The 25,429-nt window shown below is 37.6% G+C and overlaps 3 protein-coding genes across 5 annotated transcripts in view; all 3 read left to right on the plus strand.

The window, feature by feature from the left end:
- Window positions 1-45: 45 nt before the first annotated feature.
- Window positions 46-6,049, plus strand: ASDURF (ASNSD1 upstream open reading frame). Of its 2 annotated transcripts, none has more exons than XM_070731927.1 (5): window positions 46-134; window positions 1,086-1,263; window positions 3,954-4,007; window positions 5,086-5,161; window positions 5,964-6,049. In XM_070731927.1, the coding sequence occupies exons 2-5, from the start codon at window positions 1,129-1,131 to the stop codon at window positions 6,032-6,034; spliced, it is 336 nt and encodes a 111-aa protein (XP_070588028.1). In that variant the 5' UTR covers window positions 46-134; window positions 1,086-1,128; the 3' UTR covers window positions 6,035-6,049. The 2 variants fall into 2 exon arrangements, with proteins under 2 accessions (XP_070588028.1, XP_070588029.1); XM_070731928.1 differs by lacking the exon at window positions 5,964-6,049 and adding an exon at window positions 5,652-5,790.
- A 7-nt stretch (window positions 6,050-6,056) lies between these two features.
- On the plus strand, window positions 6,057-10,535 carry ASNSD1 (asparagine synthetase domain containing 1). Of its 2 annotated transcripts, none has more exons than XM_070731926.1 (3): window positions 6,057-7,511; window positions 8,111-8,296; window positions 9,488-10,535. In XM_070731926.1, the coding sequence occupies exons 1-2, from the start codon at window positions 6,057-6,059 to the stop codon at window positions 8,294-8,296; spliced, it is 1,641 nt and encodes a 546-aa protein (XP_070588027.1). In that variant the 3' UTR covers window positions 9,488-10,535. The 2 variants fall into 2 exon arrangements, with proteins under 2 accessions (XP_070588027.1, XP_070588026.1); XM_070731925.1 differs by having other exon boundaries at window positions 8,111-8,292.
- A 2,981-nt stretch (window positions 10,536-13,516) lies between these two features.
- Window positions 13,517-25,429, plus strand: part of ANKAR (ankyrin and armadillo repeat containing) — a 51,046-nt gene continuing 39,133 nt past the window's right edge. Inside the window, exons 1-4 of the mRNA XM_070731929.1 lie at window positions 13,517-14,200; window positions 16,829-17,266; window positions 21,188-21,351; window positions 21,916-22,031. Of these exons, the coding sequence (XP_070588030.1) occupies window positions 13,603-14,200; window positions 16,829-17,266; window positions 21,188-21,351; window positions 21,916-22,031 (1,316 nt within the window). The 5' untranslated portion in view covers window positions 13,517-13,602. The remainder of the gene's footprint in view (window positions 14,201-16,828; window positions 17,267-21,187; window positions 21,352-21,915; window positions 22,032-25,429) is intronic.

Consider the following 25,429-nt stretch of genomic DNA (forward strand, 5'->3'; position numbering starts at 1 on the left):
TTTTCGCTAGCTTCACTTCATTGGTTGCAACGCGTGCTCATCATATCGCGCATCCAATCAAAATCAGAGCGTCCGTTCAATGGCTTCTGCTTCAAAGAAACAAGGGAGAGTGGCAGGAGGGTCAACTTAAAATTGTACGTATGGCTATGAGAATTAAATACTGTAACCAGATTAATATTTTACAGATTTTTAAGGACGGAAGCGTGTTTTGGGGAGGTTAGGTCTGACTGAGGATACTCTGGAGCAGTTAGGACTTGTGGACTTCAACTCCCAGAATTCCTGAGTCAGCCATGCTTGAGATCCACAAATCATAAATGGTCCACCGTTACCCCACTCTGACTGTCTAGTTGGGAGTGGATTTAGCTGCTGTGGGTCGCTTAATTTCTTGACCTTCTTCACACCAAGAATGGACAAAATGTACCCCTTCAGAGGCTGAATTCTAATTCCCATTACCTCTCTTTAATGTGGCTGATGAGGACATCCTGGGACAAGGATGCTGATACAGTTTAACAGAGGAATCACTGAGTCTGTCATCTGCACCTCTATAATTGTCTGGTTCGGTTCTGCAACCCAACAAGACCAACACAGGCTTCAGAGGATAATTAGAACTGCAGAAAAACCAACCTGCCTTCCATTGAGGACCTGTATACTGCACAAGTCAAAAAGAAGGCTGTGAAAATATTTACTGACACCTCACATCCTGGACATAAATTGTTTCAAATCCTGCCCTCAAAACAACACTATAGAGCACTACAGACCAAGACAATAGACTGCACTGCAGATCAAGTTTCCACAGCACAGATTCCTAATACATCCATCCTCTTGGCATCTCTAAGAGTGAACTCAGCTTGCTGTTAAATGTTTTTTTACCAAGTCCCTTCAAGCAGTTTATAAGAATTGGGATGTGAGGGCATCTTGGAGGTTTGGTTGTGAAAGCAGCTCAAATGCATATGGGAGTGGTGCTTTTATTACCCCATCTATTCACAAAAGATATGCAGTTATCTTCCTTTATAGAGAGATTTTGCATTGGCTACTGGTTGTGAATATAATTAGAGAATTACTCTGGTTTCTTGCTTTTTCTTTAGGTCTTGAGATCCTATCCCCTTTAAGCTGACAAAGGAGCAATAAATGATTGTATCTGCCATTAGAAAGAAACCTGGAATACTTCTGAACACTCAAAGGGAGCAGATGTCAAGTCAAATACTACTAAGGGAAGGGGGGGAAGGGTCAAATTTGCCTGATAAAGAAGAGCTGAACAGAAAGGTCAGTGGAGAAACAATGAAATTAATAGAATGAGAAAAACTAATATGGACAATTTACATCTGTAATGGTAAAAGCTTGATAAAATAGTACTAAACTCTGCTTTCAGGAGATGCAATGGAGTAACTTTCAGAAAGGAATCCTGTCTAGTGATACCAACAATTTGATAGGCCAGACTATGCTAAACACTGATTAAGGATCAGGTTTCATTGGACTTGGGGCTTACATGCAGCCTAATGTAGTGTACTTTGTTGAAATAATAACTTCTCTTTCAAAAATATAATTGTCCCTTTAGAATAGAATAGAATTCTTTATTGGCCAAGCGTGATTGGACACACAAGCAATTTGTCTTTGGTGCATATGCTCTCAGTATACATAAAAAGACAAGATACATTTGTCAAAAATCAAAGTATAATACTTAATGATAGTCATAGAATACAAATAACCAATCAAATCATACTGGGAAACAATCAATATCAATTATAAGGATACAATAACAAAGTTAGAGTCATACCATCATAGGTGGGAGGATATGGGTGATAGGAATGATAAAAAGATTAATAGTAATAGTAATGCAGAGTTAGTGAATAGTTTGACAGTGGTGAGGGAATTTGTTCAGCAGAGTGATGGTGTGCAGTGCTCTGTAGCATCGTTTTGACGGTAGGAGTTAAAATAATTTATGTCCAGGATGTGAGGGCAGTGTTCCCTCTAATTTTTTGGTGGGGTGGGCGGAAAAGTATAGTGTCTGAGCGGCAGTCCCTTTGGGACTGGGCGGCACAGAAATAATAAATAAATAAATAAATAAATAAATAAATAAATAAATAAATACTGTGTGTTTATAACAGTGAGCTCATAATAGGGCAACTCTATCAATATCAAAATGCCACTTAAATAGTTGAGCTAGGTTCAAACTAGATTTTGATTTTCTTTCTCTCTTCCTTACTCCCATTCTTTTTCTTCCTCTCTTTTTTCTATCTGTTTCTCTCTCTTCCTCTCTTCCTCTCTCTCTCCTTCCCTCTCACTCTTTCCCTCTCGGCTTCTGGGCAGGTTTGGAAAACTCTGAGTTGATTATGATTTTTAAGTGAGCAATTGCTCACTGCTCAGCTTAGAGGGAACTATGTGTGAGGGGGCTGTAAATATTTTCAGATCCCTTTTTTTGACTCACGCAGTATACAAGTCCTCAATGGAAGGCAGGTTGGTAGCAATTATTTTTTCTGTAGTTCTAATTATCATGTGAAGTCTGTGTCTGTCTTGTTGGGTTGCAGAACCAAACCAGACAGTTATAGAGGTGCAGATGACAGAGTCAATAATTCCTCTATTGAACTGTATCAGCAGTTCCTTGAAGAACTGTATCAGCAGCTCTTTTTTTTAAAAAAAATCCTACTGGAGATGAGGATGCTTCTTTTAACATAGAAATTCAGTTTGGATTATTTTGAATTTGCTAAAAATGTACATTTGTTTGCTGAAGGTCCAAAGGCGGGCTACAAGAATGGTAGAAGGTCTTAAGCATAAAATGTATCAGGAAAGACTTAATGAACTCAATCTGTATAGTCTGGAGGACAGAAGGAAAAGGGGGGACATGATCGAAACATTTAAATATGTTAAAGGGTTAAATAAGGTTCAGGAGGGAAGTGTTTTTAATAGGAAAGTGAACACAAGAACAAGGGGACACAATCTGAAGTTAGTTGGGGGAAAGATCAAAAGCAACGTGAGGAAATATTATTTCACTGAAAGAGTAGTAGATCCTTGGAACAAACTTCCAGCAGACGTGGTTGGTAAATCCACAGTAACTGAATTTAAACATGCCTGGGATAAACATATATCCATCCTAAGATAAAATACAGGAAATAGTATAAGGGCAGACTAGATGGACCATGAGGTCTTTTTCTGCCGTCAGTCTTCTATGTTTCTATGAAGCTGGAAAGTTAAATATCTTCCATTCGGCATGTTGCAAAAATTATAGGTGAATGTAAAAAATAATTGCTGATGGGGAAAATTGATTTGTCATATGAATCCATGTGTTGATAGTAAATGTCTTAAAATCTGAGCTTTAGAACTTATTTGTAATTATAGTAATTATAACCATAAAAATCTTACGTTTTCTTACCGAAAATCATTTAACCATGTTTGTAGTAGAAGTTGATGTGATTCTATTTACTCACATGGCTTAAATGTATATCTGAACTAAATTCTACATTTATACTCAACTGAGTACTATGGGGAGGTTTTTAAAAAAATAAAACAATTCAAAACGAAAATTAAAACAAATGCTTGAGTTATAAGGCAATTGAAAATTAAATTTCTGGTAAAAAGATGGGCTTTTAAATATTTTCCGAATGGAGTGGAGACTAACCAATAGCTCCTGGAGAAGTAAATTCTGTAGGCTGCAAGAGATACAGGAGAATTGCTCTTGCCCATCAGATAGTCAGTCTGTAATAGTAGGGCCATCTCTTACTTGCATATTGCTTGACACTTCTGTGTGAAGATACTGCACAAGAGATTCTAAATAGACATCACTTTGTCAGTTTTTATGATGGAATAAACTTGATGCATGTAAATAAAATGTGTTTATTTTACTTTTTAAAATATATATCTTTACATGTTAGGGAGGTTTTAAAAACTAATTACAAATTATGCTTGGAAATCTTGGGCTTGTTTCTTATTGGAGATCTTTTTTCATCATTTAATTGCAGATTAAAGAGCAAAAAATTGTAGTTGATGAAATTTCCAACTTGAAGAAGAACCGTGTAAGTGACTATAACAGTCTTATAATAGATTATTCATAGTTATAAAGGAATTTATAACTGATACTGAGATGTGTACTTATTTAAGTATTATGCCAATATAGAATGAGCAGCAGGTGTAACTATGCTGACACTCTATAATATATTATTTTATTAAGCTGTAGAATTGCCATGGTCTCGTATGATTTGGTAACAACTTCTGATCCAATTCCATCTGCTAATCACCCATTTGTTAGCATTGTTACAGTATCCCATAAAGCTATATATACAGTAACTAATGATAATGGCATTTATTGATAAACCGGAAGTAATTACCTGGAGCAACAGTCAAAGTAATCTGTAAATGTGTAAATCACAATATGCAACATGCAACACTTCCTCGTGTAAGCATTATTATAGTATAGCTTATGTCCAAAATAGAAACCGTGCTCTAAAAATATTAGCAATCAGTTGATATGAGCATTTTGTTAAATTACACCTATAAAGTGAGAATACTCATTATTGCCTATTAAGCCCTATTAAGCCCTATGCACCATAGCTATAAGCACAATAGAATCTGTTTCATCACTATCATTATCATGTTGTGTGCAAGCATCTAAGGAGGACCTCCTAAGGGTCCTAACTATAGAAAAGAAACATTTATAAAATGTGTTACACTCAGCAATACATCTTTTCCGTTCTTTCTGGCAAAAAAGTAGTTAAATATTTTAGAATGACCTTTTTTTCCCTACCATTTTCTATTATCCTATAGTTTTGTTCATCGATTTTCAGATTTTGCTTTACTACAAGAGACTGTGCATTTTCTTGGCATTTGTTACTTGCTTAGCATCCTAAACTACCATCTTAATGAGTGTCTAAAAATGAAAGATAAATCATATTATATGATTTCAAAAATAGAACTACTTTGAAGACTTTTTTTAAAGATAAGTCTGAAGCAAGCTTTGTTTGGGTTGGAGAAGAGAATTTGAAATCTGTTTCTATAGATTTTCTACTTTTAGTGGGAGATAACTGAGAAATGGAAAGAGAAAACTAGAAAAAGTCTAATGTTGAAGCTTTCAGACTGTTTCTTTTTAATTTGCAGAAAGTATACAGACAACAACCAAACAGCAACATATTCTTTCTAGCAGACAAAACTCAAACTCTCTCCGAATGCAAAGGTACTGTATGTTCCTCAGATATATTTATATTTTAAACATTTTAGAAAATATAACTTAATATTAAAGTTGATAGTGTTCAGTGAGATGAATTGACATTTTTGTTTCACACCATGGGGTTGTAGTATGAAATACTTTACTGGCATTTTCTTATGTTCAGTGGATTATTTTTATCTGAAGTGATAAAATAATGCTACATGTACATAAACATAATATGTGCATATATAAATAATATATACAGTAACGAGGAGGTTTCATAGTTTTTATACAGATATTTCAATTATACATGGGGCAGTAAATATTCTGAAGGGAATTACATTACTGTAATTAGAAAAAGATTTAGCCTGTATTTTCAGGTACTGCTTTAAAACATTGAATTAAGTGGTAGTACATTATCTGTAGTGGAGAGTTTCTTTCATAAAACATTTTGACAGTATGTTCCAATAATAATGCTTTTTCTTACTGTTATATCTTCTATGCCTACCAAACGCAGTGACAGTGAGGAAGACTTCTTCCATTCTGTACTTCGGTTGAGGGGTCCCTGAACAACTGACCAGATCAATGGTTTCTTGTAGCACTCTCTAGGGAGTGAAACATATGCAGCTGATATTTGTTTCTACACTGGATTAGTGTATTTGGAAGGACTGTAAGGCAGATTCTTGTGCACGGGTTATGGTAAACGTGTATATTGTAGTTGCATTGAACATAATTTTATATATGTATTTATAAGCTACCTTAAATATTTGCATGATTCTCTACACCTTTTAATTAATACATTAAAAGTGGGGTTTTCTTTTCCCCCCAGTTACTTTAGATGAACTAAAGAAGGCTCATCAAGAAATAGAGAACTCAGAAAAGAACAAGACCAAGAAATAAATAAGTCCAGTACAAGTTTACAATGTGTGGAATTTGCTGTGTGATCAGCTTATCTGCTTATGCTCCTGGAAATGGTATCTTGAAAGAAGATATCCTAAATAATCTTAAAAAAAGGGGGCCTGATAGAAGCCAACAACTGGAAAAGACTGTTTTTCATCTTCCATATTGGTGCTTATTTTCTGGCCATGTACTTCATTTAAGGGGACCAATGACTCCACAGCCATTGGAAGACTCTGGTAATGTATTCCTTTGGAATGGAGAAGTCTTCAGTGGAATTTCTGTGGGAATGGAAGAGAATGATACTCAAGTTATTTTTCACCGACTCTGCTCTTGCAATAGTGACTCTGATTTTTTGACAGTGCTATCTTCCATTCAAGGCCCATGGTCTTTTATTTTTTATCAGGCATCCACACATTGCTTATGGTTTGGCAGGGACTACTTTGGCCGTCGAAGTCTGCTGTGGCAGTTTAGTAAAGAAAGTGATTCTGTTCTTGTACTGAGTTCTGTCAGTGCTGCCTCTCATAATCTGTGGCTGGAAGTTCCAGCATCAGGGATTTTTCAGATGAATCTGCAGGATTGTGTTGCTCATAAATCTATTACTTTAATGTTACATCCTTGGAGATTTCCTCCCAAACAAAATGAAGTTGGAGATGTAGTTCCGGGAGATTTAAGCATGATTTCTAAATCTTTACCTGCTTATGTGTCTCTTGTGATAAATACATCCACTTCTTTGATAGCTCCTGTCGTTCCTTTAAATATGGAAATACCTGACATAACAGTAGAATCCCAATTATTTAATTTTCCCTCGACTGTAGCTGATGTGGAAGTTCTTCAAAAATTTATTGCAGAACATCACAGAAAGGAACGAGTCCATCAGTTTATTGATGTATTGAGCAGAGCTATAAAGAAGCGAGTTTTATGCCTAATGAGAAACAGTGATCCAATCCAAGGAGAAATATCAGATAAAGATCTGAAGAAATCCTATATTGCCATACTTTATTCTGGTGGCATTGATTCCACAATTATAGCTGCTCTTGCTGACAGGTATGTCCCATTGGAGGAACCAATTGATCTTCTCAATGTGGCCTTCGAGGTTACATGCCAAGGCAACCAAAACGGTTCCATTAAGAAATGCAGCAAAGGGAAGAAACAGTTTCCCCCTCATCAGGAATGTTTAAATGTCAAGAATACTGCGACCAGTGGCTCTTCTTCTTTTAACGCTCCTGATAGAATTACTGGCAAGGCAGGATTAGAAGAATTGAAGGCAATCAATCCTTCAAGAACTTGGAATTTTGTGGAAATCAATGTTACGCTCGAGGATTTAAAAGCAATGAGAGTGAAACATATAAGACATTTGATTTATCCATTGGATACTGTTTTGGATGACAGTATAGGTTGTGCCGTGTGGTTTGCTTCCAGAGGAGAGGGTCTCCTTACCAATCAGGGAGCTGTTCGGCCATATAAAAGTCCTGCAAAGGTATGAAATTATTGATCGTCTCCATTTTTTTCAATTAAAGTTCCATAAAACTCTAAGTGGTTCTAATGCTACTGAATAGGGACTAATCTCATTTGGGTCTAATGGGACTGATCTCCAACATTCTATAACTCACTCACACTACACACAGAACTTACACTACGTGCATAACTGTAAAATTAAGAATTTTTTGTTGTAAAACAATGCTACCAATGATGAAAGAGGTTTAGAGAATGTAGTATACAAGGAAGTAGATACATGCAGCTACATTGACTTTATCACTGGAAATTGTGACAGAGAAAAAACAAAAGTCTCTGTTTTAGGCCCTAAAGTATTATGCATAATTTGTTTTTGGGTTTACAATTTTATTTTATTTTGTTATATTTCTGGATGATCAGGCTTCAAAAACAAATAATTTAATATGTGTTGGGGGGTTTTATATTATGGAAGTCTTAGTAAACATTTTTCATTGTAGTTTTTATATAACTATGCTATATCTTGTGGCTATGGATAGATTTTCATCTGTAAAACAACTATTATAAATTGCTTTTAGATTTATTTGGAATACAATGTTAAAGGTGGTATTTCTATATTCATTACAGATTGTCCTTACAGGAATTGGAGCAGATGAACAACTTGCAGGCTATTCCAGACACCGTGTTTGCTTCAAAAAAAATGGTTTTGAGGGTTTGACAGAAGAATTAAGAATGGAACTAAATCGTATTTCTTCTAGGAATCTGGGTCGAGATGATAGAGTTATTGGAGATCATGGCAAAGAAGCTAGGTAAGTAGGTGAGCAACAGATTATACTGGCCTTGACTAGACATTAAAATTGTGATAATGTTTCTATGTTTCTATAATGATAAGGAATAAAGGCAGCAAATATCTGATAGATAAATGGGAAAAAACAATTCACATGATATGGTAAAAGGAGGCAGAGTCTACTTTCAAAAGTCATTTTTTGTCATGCATAATGCATTATTTTCTTCTGGTTGTTAATATCCTAGAGTTCAATAGCATCAGTAGCTATTAATTTAGTACTAATAATTGCCATATCAGAAAAAAAATGTTTGGAATGGAAATCCAACTTCACAAACAAATCCATGAGATTTGCCTGTTTGTGAAATTCTCACAGATGTGAACTACGATGCATTTCTCTTGGGGTGGAGTAGAACATAGAACAATATTTAATAATTTTTATCATTGATTTCCTTTTCTTCATGCAAACAATCTCAGTGGCTCAGATCCCAAAAAAATCTGTGAAATAGCGTTAGGAAAAGAGTGTTGAGACTAAAGTGACATTATCTGGGTCCTTAAGGAGGCTTTTCATTGAAAGAAAACAAGTGTACACTTCTTGAGTTGGGTGATTATAGAAATAAATAAATTTAATGTCAGGGTTTGGGAAAGAAAAACTCAGGACTCAAAATCAGTAACCAAATTTATTTATTCCAACATTGGTACTAACTGACACCTTAACGTTTTATAGAAAGGAATCCTTGTTGGAGCTAAGGGTTCATGCTCCCCATCCACCTTTAAGGAGCATACAACTGCATCTCAGTGCAATTACCCAATTACTCAATTACCCTGTAGCCTCCCTTTCCCTCCCCCATTCATTGCAAGCCCTTCCAGATGATTCTGGGCTGTTCCCAGAATCGGAAACAGCCCATGGCTCTGCTGTGTTTTACAATAGCTAGTGAGAAAACAGTTTTAGGCATAATGTGCCAATGGTCAGCAGTGGTATGGAACAGAAATCCCCACATGAATGGCAGCCCAAGGTACTGTTGGACGGCTGGGGCTGACATTTACAGTATTTCAGTGTACTGTAAACATTTTGCATTAATGATGGTTGTATTAAAAATGGACATTTAAAATATATATATATACAATTAATTAACCAAACCAGCTTATTAAAGAAAGCTTTGTTTACATTTGTTTATAAAACTTTATTTTATTTTTCTTGCTCTAATGTTCCCTTTTAGATTTCCCTTTCTTGATGAAGAAGTTGTGTCATTTCTTAACTCGCTTCCTGTATGGGAAAAAGCAAACTTGGCTCTGCCCCGTGGGATTGGAGAAAAATTGCTCTTGCGTCTAATAGCTGCTGAGCTTGGTTTGACAGCCTCTGCTGTTTTGCCAAAACGGGCCATGCAATTTGGTTCTCGAATTGCAAAAATGGAAAATACCAGTGAAAAAGCATCAGACAAATGTACAAGACTTTAGAGAGCTTCAGGAGAATAACATATACATACGTACATACATACATACATACATACATACATACATACATACATACATACATACATATTTTTTCAAGAGACATAATTTTTTACTAAACAAACTTCCAAGACCTTGAAAATAGTTACACTAGGATCAGGAAATAAACATCAAAGGGTTTCTATATTTCTTAAAATTTTATACACAGGAGCAGGGACTTCCCATTGAAGTAAAAATTAAAGAAACAATAATTTATAAAAAGTGTTATAGTTTTATCATAATTATTTGGATTACCTGCAATAAATTTTATCTTATATGTTTTTGTCAGACATTTGTTTATTAATATATTGGGTGCTACTTTAAAGAAATGGTAATCAAATCAGATTTTTGCTTGTTTAGGTTCCACAATAGAAACTTCAAACTACTCAAGTGATTAAGAGTTAATGGAGCTTGACTCTCAGTAGGAATAAAGGACTAGGAATATATTGTAATATTTTCTTTTATGACTTATTTGTAATACTATATTCCTACTCTATGATAGCATTAGATCTAAGACCCAGACAGTCAAATATTAACAAAACTTAACAATCTGTCATTTTGTTTCTCTAAATAAAATATTCATGGTACCCCAACTGTACATACAGAGTACTGCTATTCTGTATCTGGACAAGAAACAGAAGGTCATAATGACATGTTTGTAAGTTACAGTCCAGTTTGCTATTTAGTAGACTATTCTCTTATGCTTAAGTTTTTAAAATGATGCTACCATTTATTTAATTCAATAAAAATAGAGGAATTCAAACTACAAAGAACAAAGCATTTGTCATCTTTATCTGGATATTCTCATTGTCTATCCAGTATTCATCAGTAGAATCTCAGAATCCCAGCTATTGTTTTGAGAGAATGTTTATTAATGGATAGTTCTAAATCTGTTAGCTTTTTTACTATTAGTCTTCCTTTTTGGATGGTAAATGAAATTTTAATGTATAAAAATCTCATGCATCTTCTATCATCCAGTGACTTTGACAAAGTGCGACCACTAGATATTTCTTATCTCTGCCAGACAAAGCAATGAGCAACAATATGTGATGTCAGCTCTGTAGCAATCTATTCAGTCATCTTGAAGGTGCCCACATTTTTTTAAAAAAACAACTTATGCCATGTGCTATTACTGGGAAAACATAGCATGAAATAAGGCGCTCTCTTTGCTCCCAAAAGGTGTAAATTCACCAGTAGTAGGATTCTTTTACTGTTCTATGGTATCCATAGTGACAGTCTTAACTTTCTACTCCCTTCTTCACCACGTAACAGCTAAGGATGTGAGCTGGAGGCTCTCTAGTCTTGGGACAAAAGGCAAGCCCTCTCACTTATTCATAGATTTACATGTGTAGATTTGTGTTTCAGTCACCTTGCTTATCTGGAACTGAGTTTCCAGAGACCTATTAGAATTTTTCTTTCTTTCCTGGTTTCTGTTAGTTCTATTTCCTGATTTGGCAGAGGTAGACTTTAAACGGTTAGGGGGTATCAAAGGGGCTTTACTGCTTTTTCTGCCTTCTCTTTTCAATCAGGAAAATTAAAGAACATAAAGTAGGTCTCTCTTTTCTCTTTCCTTCCTTCCCTGAGGCTGAAGTAAAAATGTTACTTTTTAAAAGGGTTTGGCGATTTCTGATCAGACCACGGACTGAAGGAATAACTGTTGGCTTGATTATGGTACCCAACCTCCTCCAATCTAAATATCTTAAGACTGCAATATCGATCTCTCCCAGACAAAATAAGAATTATAAACCAAAACATCTGGAGTTGCCAAATTTTAAAGGATCTGAAATATCTGTAAATAGGAGTAGGTTCTAACTTACCTCGCTGCTGTTTCACTTCCTCCCGTGCCTCGTGGGCACGCACGTTCTTCATGCACGCATGCATGCACAGTATAAATCCCCCCCCAAAAAAATTCAACCCCCCCCCCCAAAATGCCAAAAATAAAATGGTGAGCACATACAAAGTGCTGGAAACTCGGCTTCTGCGCATGCACAGGAGAAATAAAAAATAAATACAAATTTGGGGGGAAAATAATTAGGCACTGACCGATCTGGTTCGGTGATGTCATCATGACATCACCAGCAGGCCACTACCGGTTTGGGTGAACCTGTCCAAACCGGGAGGAACCTACCTCTGCTGTAAAGTACTGTACTATATCATCATCATGGTAAGGTTTTCACTGTGAAGTTTTCACCACTACTTTCTCTTTATTATATATATATAATAATATATATGTTTTTTTATGTCGGATCACCCTGATATATTGATAAACATATAGCCCCTCCCTGGTACAGAGCTGGAGGGATCAAGGTCTGGTGGCTCAACTGCTAACTCTCTGCCTTACAAGGCAGAGGCTGCCAGATCGAATCCCAGTAAGGAAGGCTGTGGCTAGCTGATGAGGCCAGAACAAAGCCGAAATGGTACCATCCTAGTCTCCCTTAATTTTAAAATTTCAGCTAAAAACTCAATTGATAAAAATGAGTAGAGCCTGTGGCCTAGTGGTTAGAACGTTTAACCTAAGTTTGAATCCTATGAGAGTATGGCTAGATGACGAGAGCTAAAAAGTTCGAAATAGAATCCTGGTCTCCCTCTATTTCTTTATCAGTTCTTTACAAATTTGATATGTGTGTGTGTGTGTGTGTGTCATGCTTTTGCTGAATTTTGACAGAAAAAAACATGTATATGTATATGTATGTATGTGTGTGTGTATATATATATGTATGTATGTATGTATGTATAATACAGTGGTACCTCTACCTAGGAACGCCTATACTTACAAACTTTTCTAGATAAGAACCGGGTGTTCAAGATTTTTTTCGCCTCTTCTGAAGAACCATTTTCCACTTACAAACTCGAGCCTCTGAAACTGTAACCGGAAAAGGTGGGGAGAAGCCTCTGTGGGACCTCTCTAGGAATCTCCTGGGAGGAAACACGGCCGGAAAAGGTGGGGAGAAGCCTCTGTGGGGGCCTCTCTAGGAATCTCCTGGGAGGAAACACGGCCGGAAAAGGCAGGGAGAAGCCTCTCTGGGAATCTCCTGGGAGAAAACAGCCTCCACCCTCCCTGTGGTTTCCCCAATCGCACGCATTATTTGCTTTTCCATTGATTCCTATGGGAAAAATTGCTTCTTCTTACAAACCTTTTTACTTAAGAATCTGGTCACCGAACGAATTAAGTTTGTAAGTAGAGGTACCACTGTATATTCTATAAGGTTAGTCCTTGACTTAATGACCACAATTGTGCCTAAATTGCTATTACTAAGCAAGAGAGTTAAGTGGGTTTTGCTCCATTTTGCAGTCTTTTTGCCATTGTTGTTAAGCAAATTACTGCAGTTGTTAAGTGAATTGTGTTGTCATTAGACAAATCTGGCTTTTCCCATTGACTTTGTTTGTCGGAAGCCATGAGAGATGGTTACAAATGGTGATCACAGGTCCCCAAGGCAGTGCAACTGTCATAAATATATGCCAATTGCCAAACCCCTTAATTTGATCACATGACCATGGGTTGTTGCAACAATTGTAAGTGTGAAAACAGATCGTAAGTTACTGTTTTCAATGCCATTATAACTACCTGTATGATTCCCACTCCACTGACAAGTCAAGCCACGAGAATATAAAATGAGAGCAAACCCCACTCCCTACTAGCACTGATTATTGTTATCTGGTTTGGTAACAAAATGTCTGCAAAATACCAAGCAAGTTTAGAGAGCACCAGGATCCCTTCAGATAGTTTCCTTCCAGCAAATCTTATATTGCTTCATTTCAATTTTTAATTTCCTTTACCCCCTTACCCCGCCCCCCCCCCCAAATAATTCACCATTAGGAACAGCAGAACAGAACATTTTGAAGAATGTTGAGACCAATTAAGAAGCAAGCCTTGAGAAATGAGCTAGCAGATGAGGCAACCTACTTAGCACACCTGGCAGCTCAGAGGAATGCTAGTGCCTTCTTTGAGAAGTACGACCGAAGTGAGCTTCAGGAATTACTGACCACTTCATTCTGCAGCTGGTTGGCATCCAAAGATGACATGCGTCACCCATTAGAACTTCCCAGCGGACTTCTGAGTCAGATGAAAAGTGTCAATACCTCAATAGCTATTATACTTATGCCAGTGGAACCAGGCTTAGATTTGGACTGTCGGGAAATTCATCAAATGATCAGAGAGTTGGCCGTGGGCATTTATTGTCTGAACCAAATCCCTTCTATCAATCTTGATGCCAATTATGATCAGAGTACTTCTTGCTCACTTCCTCCAGCCTATTTTGATACAAGAATAGGACAAATGTTAATTGCCGTTGACTATATGTTGAAAGCCCTGTGGCATGGGGTATACATGCCTAAGGAAAAAAGGGTAAGGTTCTCTGAACTCTGGCGCTCTAGCATGGATATTGACCAAGATGGTGTTCCCCAAACATTAAAAACACCCGCTGTAGAGTTCTGTCAAGCCGGTAAGTTTGCATCGATGTATTTTTGACCACTGCATGAAAACATGGTTCAATGTACATAGGCAGTAATAACCAGGACGAAACTGTATCACATAAAATAACTTGTACATAGAGCCAAGGTGGCGCAGCGGTTACAGTGCAGTACTGTAGGCTACTTCAGGTAACTGCTATCTACAATTTGGCAGTTCAAATCTCACCAGCTCAAGGTTGACTCAGCCTTCCACTTTTCTGAGGTGGGTAAAATGTGGACCCAGATTGTGGGGGGCAATATGCTGATTCTGTAAACCACTTAGGGCTGTAAAAGAACCGTGGAGCAATACATATGTCTAAGTGTTATTGCTATAGCTATTGCTACATACCCGATACATACATGTTGTGAATATATGGAGAGGGGTGGCATACAAATCCAATAAATTATTATTATTATTATTATTATTATTATTATTATTATTATATATTACGAAGTTTCAGTCACTTGTGGCTGCTTGCAAATATACACCTAAGTGAATATATATTATTATTATTATATTATATATTTATTCAATTTTTATGCCGCCCTTCTCCTTAGACTCAGGGCGGCTTACAACATGTGAGCAATAGCACTTTCGAACAGAGCCAACATATTGCCCCCACAATTTGGGTCCTCATTTTACCCACCTCGGAAGGATGAAAGGCTGAGTCAACCTTGAGCCAGTGATGAGATTTGAACTGCTGACCTGCAGATCTACAGTCAGCTTCAGTGGCCTGCAGTACAGCACTCTACCTGCTGCGCCACCCCAGTTCTAAGCATAGCCCACAAGATCATATGCTACAACGTCCTCCTTTAAGCATTTTAAGCAAAGTGATATACTGTATGTGAAACACATATAGGACCTAGAGTAGTCATTGAACAGATTGTTACCCAAGTTCTCCCATTCCAGAGATACCACCCAAAGTCACTCCTCATCTTTTCCCCAGATAGCAGGCTTAACCAAATCCCTGAGTGTCCAAAAGAAACCAAAAGGTCGAGTACCTAATCTCAGTTCAATGTCCTTTGTAGTCACCAAGGTCCTTCCAGCAGGACCTGTGGTACCAGTCAGACCAGATTTCCAGTGCCTACACTCATCCATTACTGGGCTCTGCTTCTGAAAAAGTAGTACACTGTTGTGTGGCTCCAGTAATGATACTTCCCAAAACTCTACACACCCTTGTATCCCTTACTTACTAGTCCATTGTTTGTTCCTGTTGCCTCATCTGATGAGCACCAGCTCCCAGACCTGGTAATTTTTTATTTATTTATTTTATTTATTATTAGATTTGTATGCCGCCTCTCTCCATAGACTCAGGGCGGCTCACAACAATAACAAAGACAATGTAAAAACAAATCTAATAATTTAAAAAACACTAAAAACCCCATTATTAAAAGCAAACACACACAAACATTCCATGTATAAACTGTATAGGCCCGGGGGAGATGTCTCAGTTCCCCCATGCCTGACGGTAGAGATGGGTCTTAAGAAGGAGAAAGAGTCAGGGAGACATAAGAGTTCCTGTTATATTGAATGCAGTTGCTGAAACATTACACACACACATTCACACTTATCAAGCCTCGCTACAATACAATGCAAGTAATGAAAGGTTGGAGAGCACAAGATGTTTGACAGAGGGCTGCACGCACTGATGGGTCTCCTGACAAGTCCTTGTATACCCCTTCATTTCATCTTGGGCCAACCTTAACCTTAACCTGGCTTAAGTACAATAAAGTGCCTTGTGGTTACTTTAGCTCCCTCAGTTTATGTTATTGTTTATTTGATTTTTATATCATCTAGACATGACTGGTTTTAACTGGTTCTGGTCTGGTTGTTCCTGTATATACATGCCCCTCTCTCTGGGTCCTTCCTTCCACATAGTGTTATTTTGTTTTTTTCTGGTATACTAGCTTCCAAAGGAAATAGTCAAGCAAGGAAACAAAACTCGGACAGGAAGAAAGCAAACATGTTTCTAGCCTTATTTACAGCCAGCCCAATGATTGTTGGCAAGGCTTTGAATAGTTAGAAATTGATGACCAAAATATTCTGTATATAGCAATTGAATAGTTCTGTTAATTTAATTTTATGATTATTATTTTTAAATCAAGCATTAGAATGCTTGACAAAAAAGGATTATCTTTAACATGAAATATGGTCCCCTTGTGTTTAAAAAAAAATACTCTTATGGGTTGGAATCAAGCTACATCATCCACAGAGAAAGACATTCTTAAATATTTGAGACTAGTGAGCCGTATCTAATACAACTGCCACTGATTTCAATAAATCTTGTATCTGTTTAAGGCTGGACATTCATAAATATAACTGATTTTATTTTTCCTTTCAAAAGACCTAGGATATAACATCATCATCACCACTTTAGCCATTCTATCCACTGCAGGATGAAGGCCTCTTTCAAATGTTCACAACCTATAGGACAAAGGTCTTTAACCTTGACAACTTTAAGATTTGTGGATTTCAACTCCCACAATGAGTTGAACTCTGAAAATTAAAGTCCACAAGTTGTCAAGGTTGAAGACCCCTGCTATGGGATATATTTGTATTTTAATATGTCTAACCTTAATATAATATTTATAGAACTTATATGTGCATGTATATGGTATAGGTCTAATAGACATTACAAAAGAGCCAGAGTTTCAAGGAATCTATGATGAAAACATGAATGAAGATCCAACTTACGATCCTAACAGCATAGAAGAAAAAACTTTCTTTATGCAGTTTGCGGACCATATAATACTTAAGCTGACATTTGCCACTACAAAGATTCAACAGTATGAAGATATCTTCCTGTTTGATGCGGCATACAACCTCTCCAACGCAATCAGAATGACCGAGGATCATCTAGATGCTTTCTCATACCAGAGACTACAGCAAAGGCTCTCCCTTCAGCTCAAACTTCTGAAAAAACATCTAGAAAAGAAAGAAGATATTCAAAAGAACATAGCATACATGAAGCTGATAAGCTTCCTCATCCCGTTTATCATTAATTTAAAGAGAAAAAACAAAGTCCCAAATTTAAGCCGGCTTCTTCAGCCATATTCAGGTAAGAGTGTGCCGTGTTTGTTGAAACAGGCTTCCTTGTCAGACAATAAAATGAAACATTTCTTAGTCAAACAAAGTAGGCCATTGAAAATGGTATCACTGAGATGAAAAAAGCCAACACCTGGGTAATGTCATTACAATGTACCTTTAAATTAGATGACAGTCACACAGTTGTTCATGTCATGAACCATCCCATCAAAATGGGTTTGAATAAACTAGAGTCTCGTCCAGTGTTCCCTCTAATTTTTGGGGTGGGTGGGCGGCATACAGAAATAATAATAAATAAATAAATAAACAAACAAACAAATAAATAAAAAACCCACCCTGTTTTGCCTCAGAGAATTTCAAAATAAAATACTGTACTGTGTGTCTATAACAGTGAGTTCATAGTAGGGCAACTCTATCAATATCAAAATGCCACTTAAATAGTTGAGCTAGTTTCAAACTAGATTTTGATTTTCTTTCTCTCTTCCTTACTCCCATTCTTTTTCTTTCTCTTTTCCTTCCTCTCTTTTTTCTATCTGTTTCTCTCTCTTCCTCTCTTCCTCTCTCTCTCCTTCCCTCTCACTCTTTCCCTCTCGGCTTCTGGGCAGGTTTGGAAAACTCTGAGTTGATGATGATTTTTAAGTGAGCGATTGCTCACTGCTCAGCTTAGAGGGAACTATGGTCTCGTCTATGGAGATTCTCAGTCATCCAGGTCATGGTGTCCAGATCAAGGGTATTTCCCCCCAACCCCAAAAAAGCAATTAAACTTTCTTGGTGTTTAAATGAGAACATTTAAAACATTTAAAAACATTTTGCTTCTCATTCCAAGAAGCTTCTTCAGTTCTATCCAGAGGTGGGTTGCTCCTGGTTATGACCAGTTCCATAGAACCAGTAGCAGGAATTTTCCCCAGCTCACCAAATCGCCGTTGGCCATGCCCCCGTGATCGCCGTTGGCCATGCCCCCAAACCCGACTTTCTTGGCGGTGTCATAGGTGGTAACATCTTGTTTTTGGCTTCTGCACATGCGCAGAAGTTGTTTTCTTGTTTTCGGCACTGCATATGAGAGCGCCTCTGGGCTGCAGGTGGAAGCAAACCGCAACAATGTAAGTTGTGCCTTTCGTCCCCTGTCCAATTGTCTTTCCTTTATCTCATATATCATATATATTTTCTTCCTTTCATATATCTTCTCCTCTATTTTTACGTATTATCTTTATATATATTACTTCATGTCTATTCTCTTCCATATATATTGTGTATTGGACAAATGAATAAATAAATAAAATAAAATAAAGTTAGAACCCACCCCTGGTTCTAACAGAAGCTTCTTGGATAAGAAGTGAAACATTTCCAAAGGAGAAAAAAAAAACTAAGAGGGGTCCACCAGTTTCTTTTGAAAAAAAGCACTTTTGGGACTAGAATCAAATCTATTTTCTACCTAGACAGATCAATTGTCATATTCTGGAACAGGGTTAGTGGGTTTTTGTTTTTGTTTTTTTAAAAGACCCAGTGTATTGAAAAGGCATCAGAAACGATATGTAGCAATAAAGTGGAGAAATGTATAAAGAATAACACTAGAATTTCTTTTATCAATTGTAGTCTGGAGCATGATATTACTACATTTTAAATAGTCAGGCCTTTATCAAATGTCCCAGAAACTGGTTAGATTCCTCACCTGTCCCAAGGCAAGAAATGAGGCTGTAGTGGGGTGGGGAAATATCACCAGCCCCGTCAGAATTCAGCACACAGTACAGTCATTGAACCTGTATCTATTGCAGTGTTTCCCAACCTTGGCAACTTGGAGATATCTGGACTTCAACTCCCAGAATTTGCCAGCCAGCAAACGCTGGCTGAGGAATTCTGGGAGTTGAAGTCCAGATATCTCCAAGTTGCCAAAGTTGGGAAAGACTGATCTATTGGATGGTGTTGCTATTACAAGCAAGCCTCTGAAAAGTCATCTGGGTTTAGGGCAGGGGTAGGCAAAGTTGGCTCTTCTCTGACAGGTACTCCAAATCCCAGAATTCCTGAGCTAGCATGATTGGCTCAGGAATTCTGGGAGTTGGAGTCCACAAGTCATAGAAGAGCCAACTTTGCCTACCCCTTTTTAGGGGGCTCTATATTGTGAGGCCTTGCCTTATTTTTAATCACTGGTAGGCCAAACAATTCCTATAACTCTTTTCACAAACTGAATGGCTAGATTGAAACATAATGACTTACAGCAGTCCTGCAAATATCACCCTTTGTATTTCTTGTCTGGAAAACCAAGAGAGGGCCTTGAAGGGCATACAAGTTTGACATGCACTATCAATGGTAACGTTTGCAAGATTGCTATAAGGCGTTGTGCGCTGAAATTTTATGAAAAAGTTCACACGAGACATTTGGACAAAGAGAACAGAAATGTTTATTCTCTCTGGTTATACCAAAAAACGGTTTGCAAAGCGGGTACTCTTCCCAAGGGAAGAGACACTTGTACAGAAGCTAAAGAGCAGATTATATAGGTTTTACAAATCACAAAGGTACATAGAATTCCTCAACCTATCATAGGGGTACACAGAATTCCTTGTCTAAATATGGTCTACATCCTGTTTCTTTCTCCTGGAGATGAATAGCACCTTATATGGTTTATTGGGTAAACAGCAAACATTTACCTTGTTAATCAGTAAACATTTATCTTGTTAATTAGCAAACATTTATCTTGTTAAAAACAGATCCCAAAATGACAGTCACAAGATAAGGAAAAACAGGAAATCCTAATCTTGTTAAAGACATAAACTACAGACAGCAAATATTGATATTCTTAAAATAAAACTTAAATTATTTTATACACACTGGATTTTTCCTTCAGCGTTGTTGTTGTTAATTACTGTACGTGCAAAGTCTCACGTCCCACTGCATTGCCTGCAAATCGATACTATAAAGTATTTAATATTTGGGTTTTTTAAAAAAACACAGTTTTGAACATGAAGGAATTCCCTCAGTGAACAGGGACCAATAAGCTCATTTTCTCCCCCATCTGCTTCAAACAAAAGCCTGCCAAGAGAGGAGAAAAGTGCTATTTTGTGGTGAAAATTCATTTGGTCTCTATTTCTGATAGCATGGGTGTATAACAAAAAAAGGATGCAGATTTGGCAGGTTTCTTTAAAAAAACAACTCCAAGAAATTAGGAATCTCCCAAAATAACCCAACAAGCATGCAGGAGCTCATTAGCCAGAAAAGCTGACCAGCTAGGCGGATTTTTTTTTTAAAAAAAAAAGAGTGAAAAAAGTAAAATGAAAACCTATATTGGAAGCTAACACACATATTTACCATTTTGGATAAATAATTTTTCATTGTCTATTCTTAATATGAATAGATTTCTTTATACTGATCTTCAGCATAATTCTTCTTAACTGTTATACCTTTTTTTCAGTTGTGTACCTGACCTACAAATCTTAGTGAATTACAAAAGAACTTTATATACTACAAGTTCCTTTTAAATGCTTGCATTTACTATCCCTAAAATATATGTCCTTCACTATAAACTCATCAATTTTCCGAGTAGCCCTTTAAAAGGCTTTAAAATATATATATATAGAGAGATGGGCAACTTAATAAAGTATACTCAAGGCCATAACTGTGATTTTTATTCATTTTCCAAGCAAATTCATGCGCCAGATCTCCTTTCACCTGAAAATTAGGTTAGATTTATTTAAATCCAATGTACTTTAAAAATGCAAGCACACATTTAGATATATTCAGTATCATTTTCTTTCTTTGTTGTTATAATAATTAATTTGCCAAAGGAACAGTTCTCTTCATTAGATGAAAATATTGAAAACTGTAGTTTCTAGAAGTTATCTGGAAACTAACTCCTTTTTAAAAAAAAAATAGGTAACACAGATTGATCAATGGTGAAAATCATCAGTCTAAATCAAAACTCTTGCTTTCCCCTTTTTTATAGATGACAAAGTTAAAACCGAACGTGAATTACCCCCATTTTTGCTTGGAACAGATTTCAAATGCCAACATTTTTTGTATAGCCAAGATCAGTATTTCCATCTCCATGGTGGCATTGAATTTGATGTTGGGACGCCTTCAATTGAAGATGTTTCCAAAGATGTTAAGGTACCAAATTGTTTTTTTTTTTAAAATAACAAAAACAACTGTGCTAGTTATTCTATCAAAGGGTTGGATGGGTGGATGGATGAAAAGAGGGAGAAGGAGAGGGAGGGGAGTGGGAGAAGGAGAGAGAATTACTATCTCAATTTTGAGTTCAATTGTAAGATTAAGTAATATTTAATCTGAAGGCTCTGCTTCATAAGTTGAGAATTCTGGATATCAGCTTCATTTGGGAATTAATATAAAAAAAGCAGCACAGAATACTGTCTGATAATTGACACCTTAAGATCCAGATTTCTGTAATGACTTTCAGCTCTGTAATGAAAACGTATCATACATACAAGATTTTTTTTTGGTTAACTATCTCCTTTTGTTTATTACAATTTCTTTATAGATCAGCATGCAAATTATAATACTATGTGGGACGTTCCTCACTAGAACAGAGGAAAATATGGAAATGAGTTTCAAAGAAGAAAATCTGTGCTAAATTTACATTGTAAATCTACAAATTTACATTGTAAATCTACAAATTTGCATTGTAAATTCGTAAATGCCATGTTCTTGTTATAGGCTGCCTATGATGAAATGCACACATGTGCAATGAATCATCTTACTCAACTGCTGGACCCAGATGCACCCTACAGAGAACATTATCCTATTCCAGTAATGGATTTTGATGGCAAAAGGTAAAGAACATGCAGAAATATTTCTATTCATTTAGAAGATTCACTAGATTAAGTTCAAAGTAGCTGAAACATTTTGAATCCTTTAGTAATAACAGCAATAGCAATAGGACTTAGACTTATATTCCGCTTCACATTGCCCCCCCCCCAAAAAAAATCTGGGTCCTGGTTTTGAAGTTCCAATGGCTGACCTTCTCTTGGAGGTCATGTGATTTAATTTTGGGAGTTCACGGTCCACATTTACAGCCATTGGCAGCATTCTGCCATCTTGAGACTACATCTTACAATGGATCTAGCAAAACCCAGTACAGTGGTACCTCATGATATGAACTTAATTGGTTCCAGGAGGAGGTTCGTAAGGTGAAAAGTTCGTAAGACGAAACAATGTTGCCCATAGGAATCAATGGAAAAGCGATTAATGCGTGCAAGCCCAAAACTCAGAAACCCGGAGGGAGGGCCGTCATTGCCAAAGGAGGCTGGAGCCTCCCGTTCTCCCCCCCACCCCCCTTCGCCGCCGCTCGTATCCTGGGTTTAGCGCTGGGGAGGGTGACAGGCTGCCGTTCTGCTCCGCCCAGCACAAAAGAAAAAACTTCCCAGAAAAAACTTTGTAGCGCTGCTACTGAATGAGGCTGCAGCCTCCCGTTCTTCCCTCCCCCCCCACTCGCCGCCGCTCGTATCCTGGGTGAATTTCTGGGGAGGGTGACAGGCTGCCTGTTCTGCTCCCCCCAGCACAAAAGAAAAAACTTCCCAGAAAAAACTTCGTAGCGCTGCTACTGAATGAGGCTGCAGCCTCCCGTTCTTCCCTCCCCCCCCACTCGCCGCTGCTCGTACCCTGGGTGAAGTTCTATCTATCTATCTATCTATCTATCTATCTATCTATCTATCTATCTATCTATCTATCTATCTATCTATCTCTCCCTCTCTCTATCTGTCTGTCTATCTATCTATCTATCTGTCCATCTATCTATCTATCTATCTCTCCCTCTGTCTGTCTATCTATCTGTCCATCTATCTATCTCTCCCTCTCTCTCTCTATCTGTCTGTCTATCTATCTATCTGTCATCTATCTATCTATCTCTCTATCTATCTATCTATCTATCTATCTATCTATCTATCTATCTACAGTACTGTATCTCTCTCTATCTCTATCTATCAGGGTGACAGGCTGCCGTTTTTCCCTCCCCCCACTTCAGATGACAGACAGACAGATAGACAGACAGATAGAGAGAGGGATAGATGGATAGATGGATAGATGGATAGATGGACAGATAGACAGATAGACAGACAGACAGATAGACAGATAGACAGATAGACAGATAGATAGATAGATAGATAGATAGATAGATAGATAGATAGATAGATAGATAGATAGACAGACAGATAGAGAGAGGGATAGAGAGAGGGATAGATAGATAGATAGATAGATAGATAGATAGATAGATAGAGATAGATAGATAGATAGATAGATAGATAGATAGATAGATAGATGGACAGATAGATAGATAGACAGACAGAGAGAGGGATAGATAGATAGATAGATAGATAGATAGATAGATAGATAGATAGATAGATAGATAGATAGATTTTTCTTTTGTGCTGGGGGGAGCAGAACAGGCAGCCTGTCACTCTCCCCAGAACTTCACCCAGGATACGAGCGGCGGCGAGTCGGGGGGGAGGGAAGAACGGGAGGCTGCAGCCTCATTCAGTAGCAGCGCTACGAAGTTTTTTCTGGGAAGTTTTTTCTTTTGTGCTGTGGGGAGCAGAACGGCAGCCTGTCACCCTCCCCAGTGCTAAACCCAGGATACGAGGGGCGGCGAGGTGGGGGAGAGAACGGGAGGCTCCAGCCTCCTTCGGCAGCAGCATTGGCAGCCCGGCTTTGTATTTTCGGCAGAGAATTGAGGGGCGGGGCTGCTGGGGTAGTCTCAAGGCAGGAGAATCCCTGCATCAGTAAGTTTGCGCACGCGCAGTTAGAGAGGCCACGGACCCGGGCTCGTGTTCGTAAGAAGAAAAAAGTTCGTAAGAAGAGGCAAAAAATTTCTGAACCCCGGGTTCGTATCTCGGGTTGTTCGTAAGATGAGGGGTTCGTATCATGAGGTACCACTGTATTCTTGTTTTCAGTAAAAACAGCCTGCAACTACTGCAATGTTTGTGTAACGACCATGGTATTTGCTTAACAACCAACACAAACAAGGTTATACAATCATGTTGGCCATGTGAGTGATTCAATTTACACCTTATAATGATGATTATCAGGCTCCATTATGGTTGTAACTTTGAAGATATCTGTAAGTAAAAATGCAGAAATTATTGCAGATTTATTTTATTTATTTATTTTCCCAAACATGTACAAAATAACAAGTATAGTATAAACATAAATATGAACATAGTAAATCAAATGGCATGAAAAAATGGAGACAGTAGGACAAGGACTGTAGGCATGCTAGTGCGCTTATGCACACCCTTTGCAGACCTCTTAGGAATGGGGTGAGGTCAACAGTAGACAGTCTAAGGTTAAAGTTATGGAAACTGGAAAATAGATTTTCCTTGTTCATTAATTTATTCAAACATACACACACCCCTACTCCCATATAGCAGATATCCCCAACCTTTCCAGCTTTGCGGACTGGTGCGAGGGGGGGGAGGTGATGGTTTCACACAAGTGGTGGGCAAACATGTGTGTCCACGCAGCTCTATTTTGCTTGCCCACTGTTCACGCAAGGGGATGCACTCACATGTGCTCACCCAACACTTTGGGAGGCCTGGTTATGAACAGCTCACAGCTTGGTAGTGGGCTATGGCCCAGGGGTTTGGGACCCCTGCCATAGAGTCTCTCTGCAAAGCCATCATGATATGCAGGTTAAAATTTCTTGCAAGCCATACGATTTACTGAGTGACTTTGAATTCTTCTCTCTGAAATTAGTAACGAGAGTTATAATTTATCAAGTTAAAATATGCAGGAACCAGTCAAGGAAGGGAAGATGAGATAAATTAAAATATAATTGTATCCTAGTATGTTCGAGTCACCTCTCTCTCACTGGAGGTATATGAATCTATTTTCCCTAATTAGCTCCCTTCCAAATAGTTTGCTTTAATTAAAACTCACATCTACAAAGTTAATGCTAGAAAGCTGTAGTCTAAGAAGTCTGCAGGCTATTGGGTTTGGCCAGATTGATTGGCTGAATTAATTAAATTCATATACAGTTTTTAGCCAGCCACACTGCCATCCAAGTATTGGAGACTACTAGATCTCTCCAGGCCAATTTGCCTGTCAGAGATGAAGTAGAAATAGCTTTATTTAGGACTGATGAATATACAGTAGATTATACTTGATTGAAAGATCATTACTCATGCAAGTTTTTTCCAAAAGCATTTTCAAATATATAGACACAACAGGATGTATT

The sequence above is a fragment of the Erythrolamprus reginae genome, chromosome 1 (genome assembly GCF_031021105.1).
Source record: "Erythrolamprus reginae isolate rEryReg1 chromosome 1, rEryReg1.hap1, whole genome shotgun sequence".
NCBI classification, from domain to species: domain Eukaryota; kingdom Metazoa; phylum Chordata; class Lepidosauria; order Squamata; family Dipsadidae; genus Erythrolamprus; species Erythrolamprus reginae.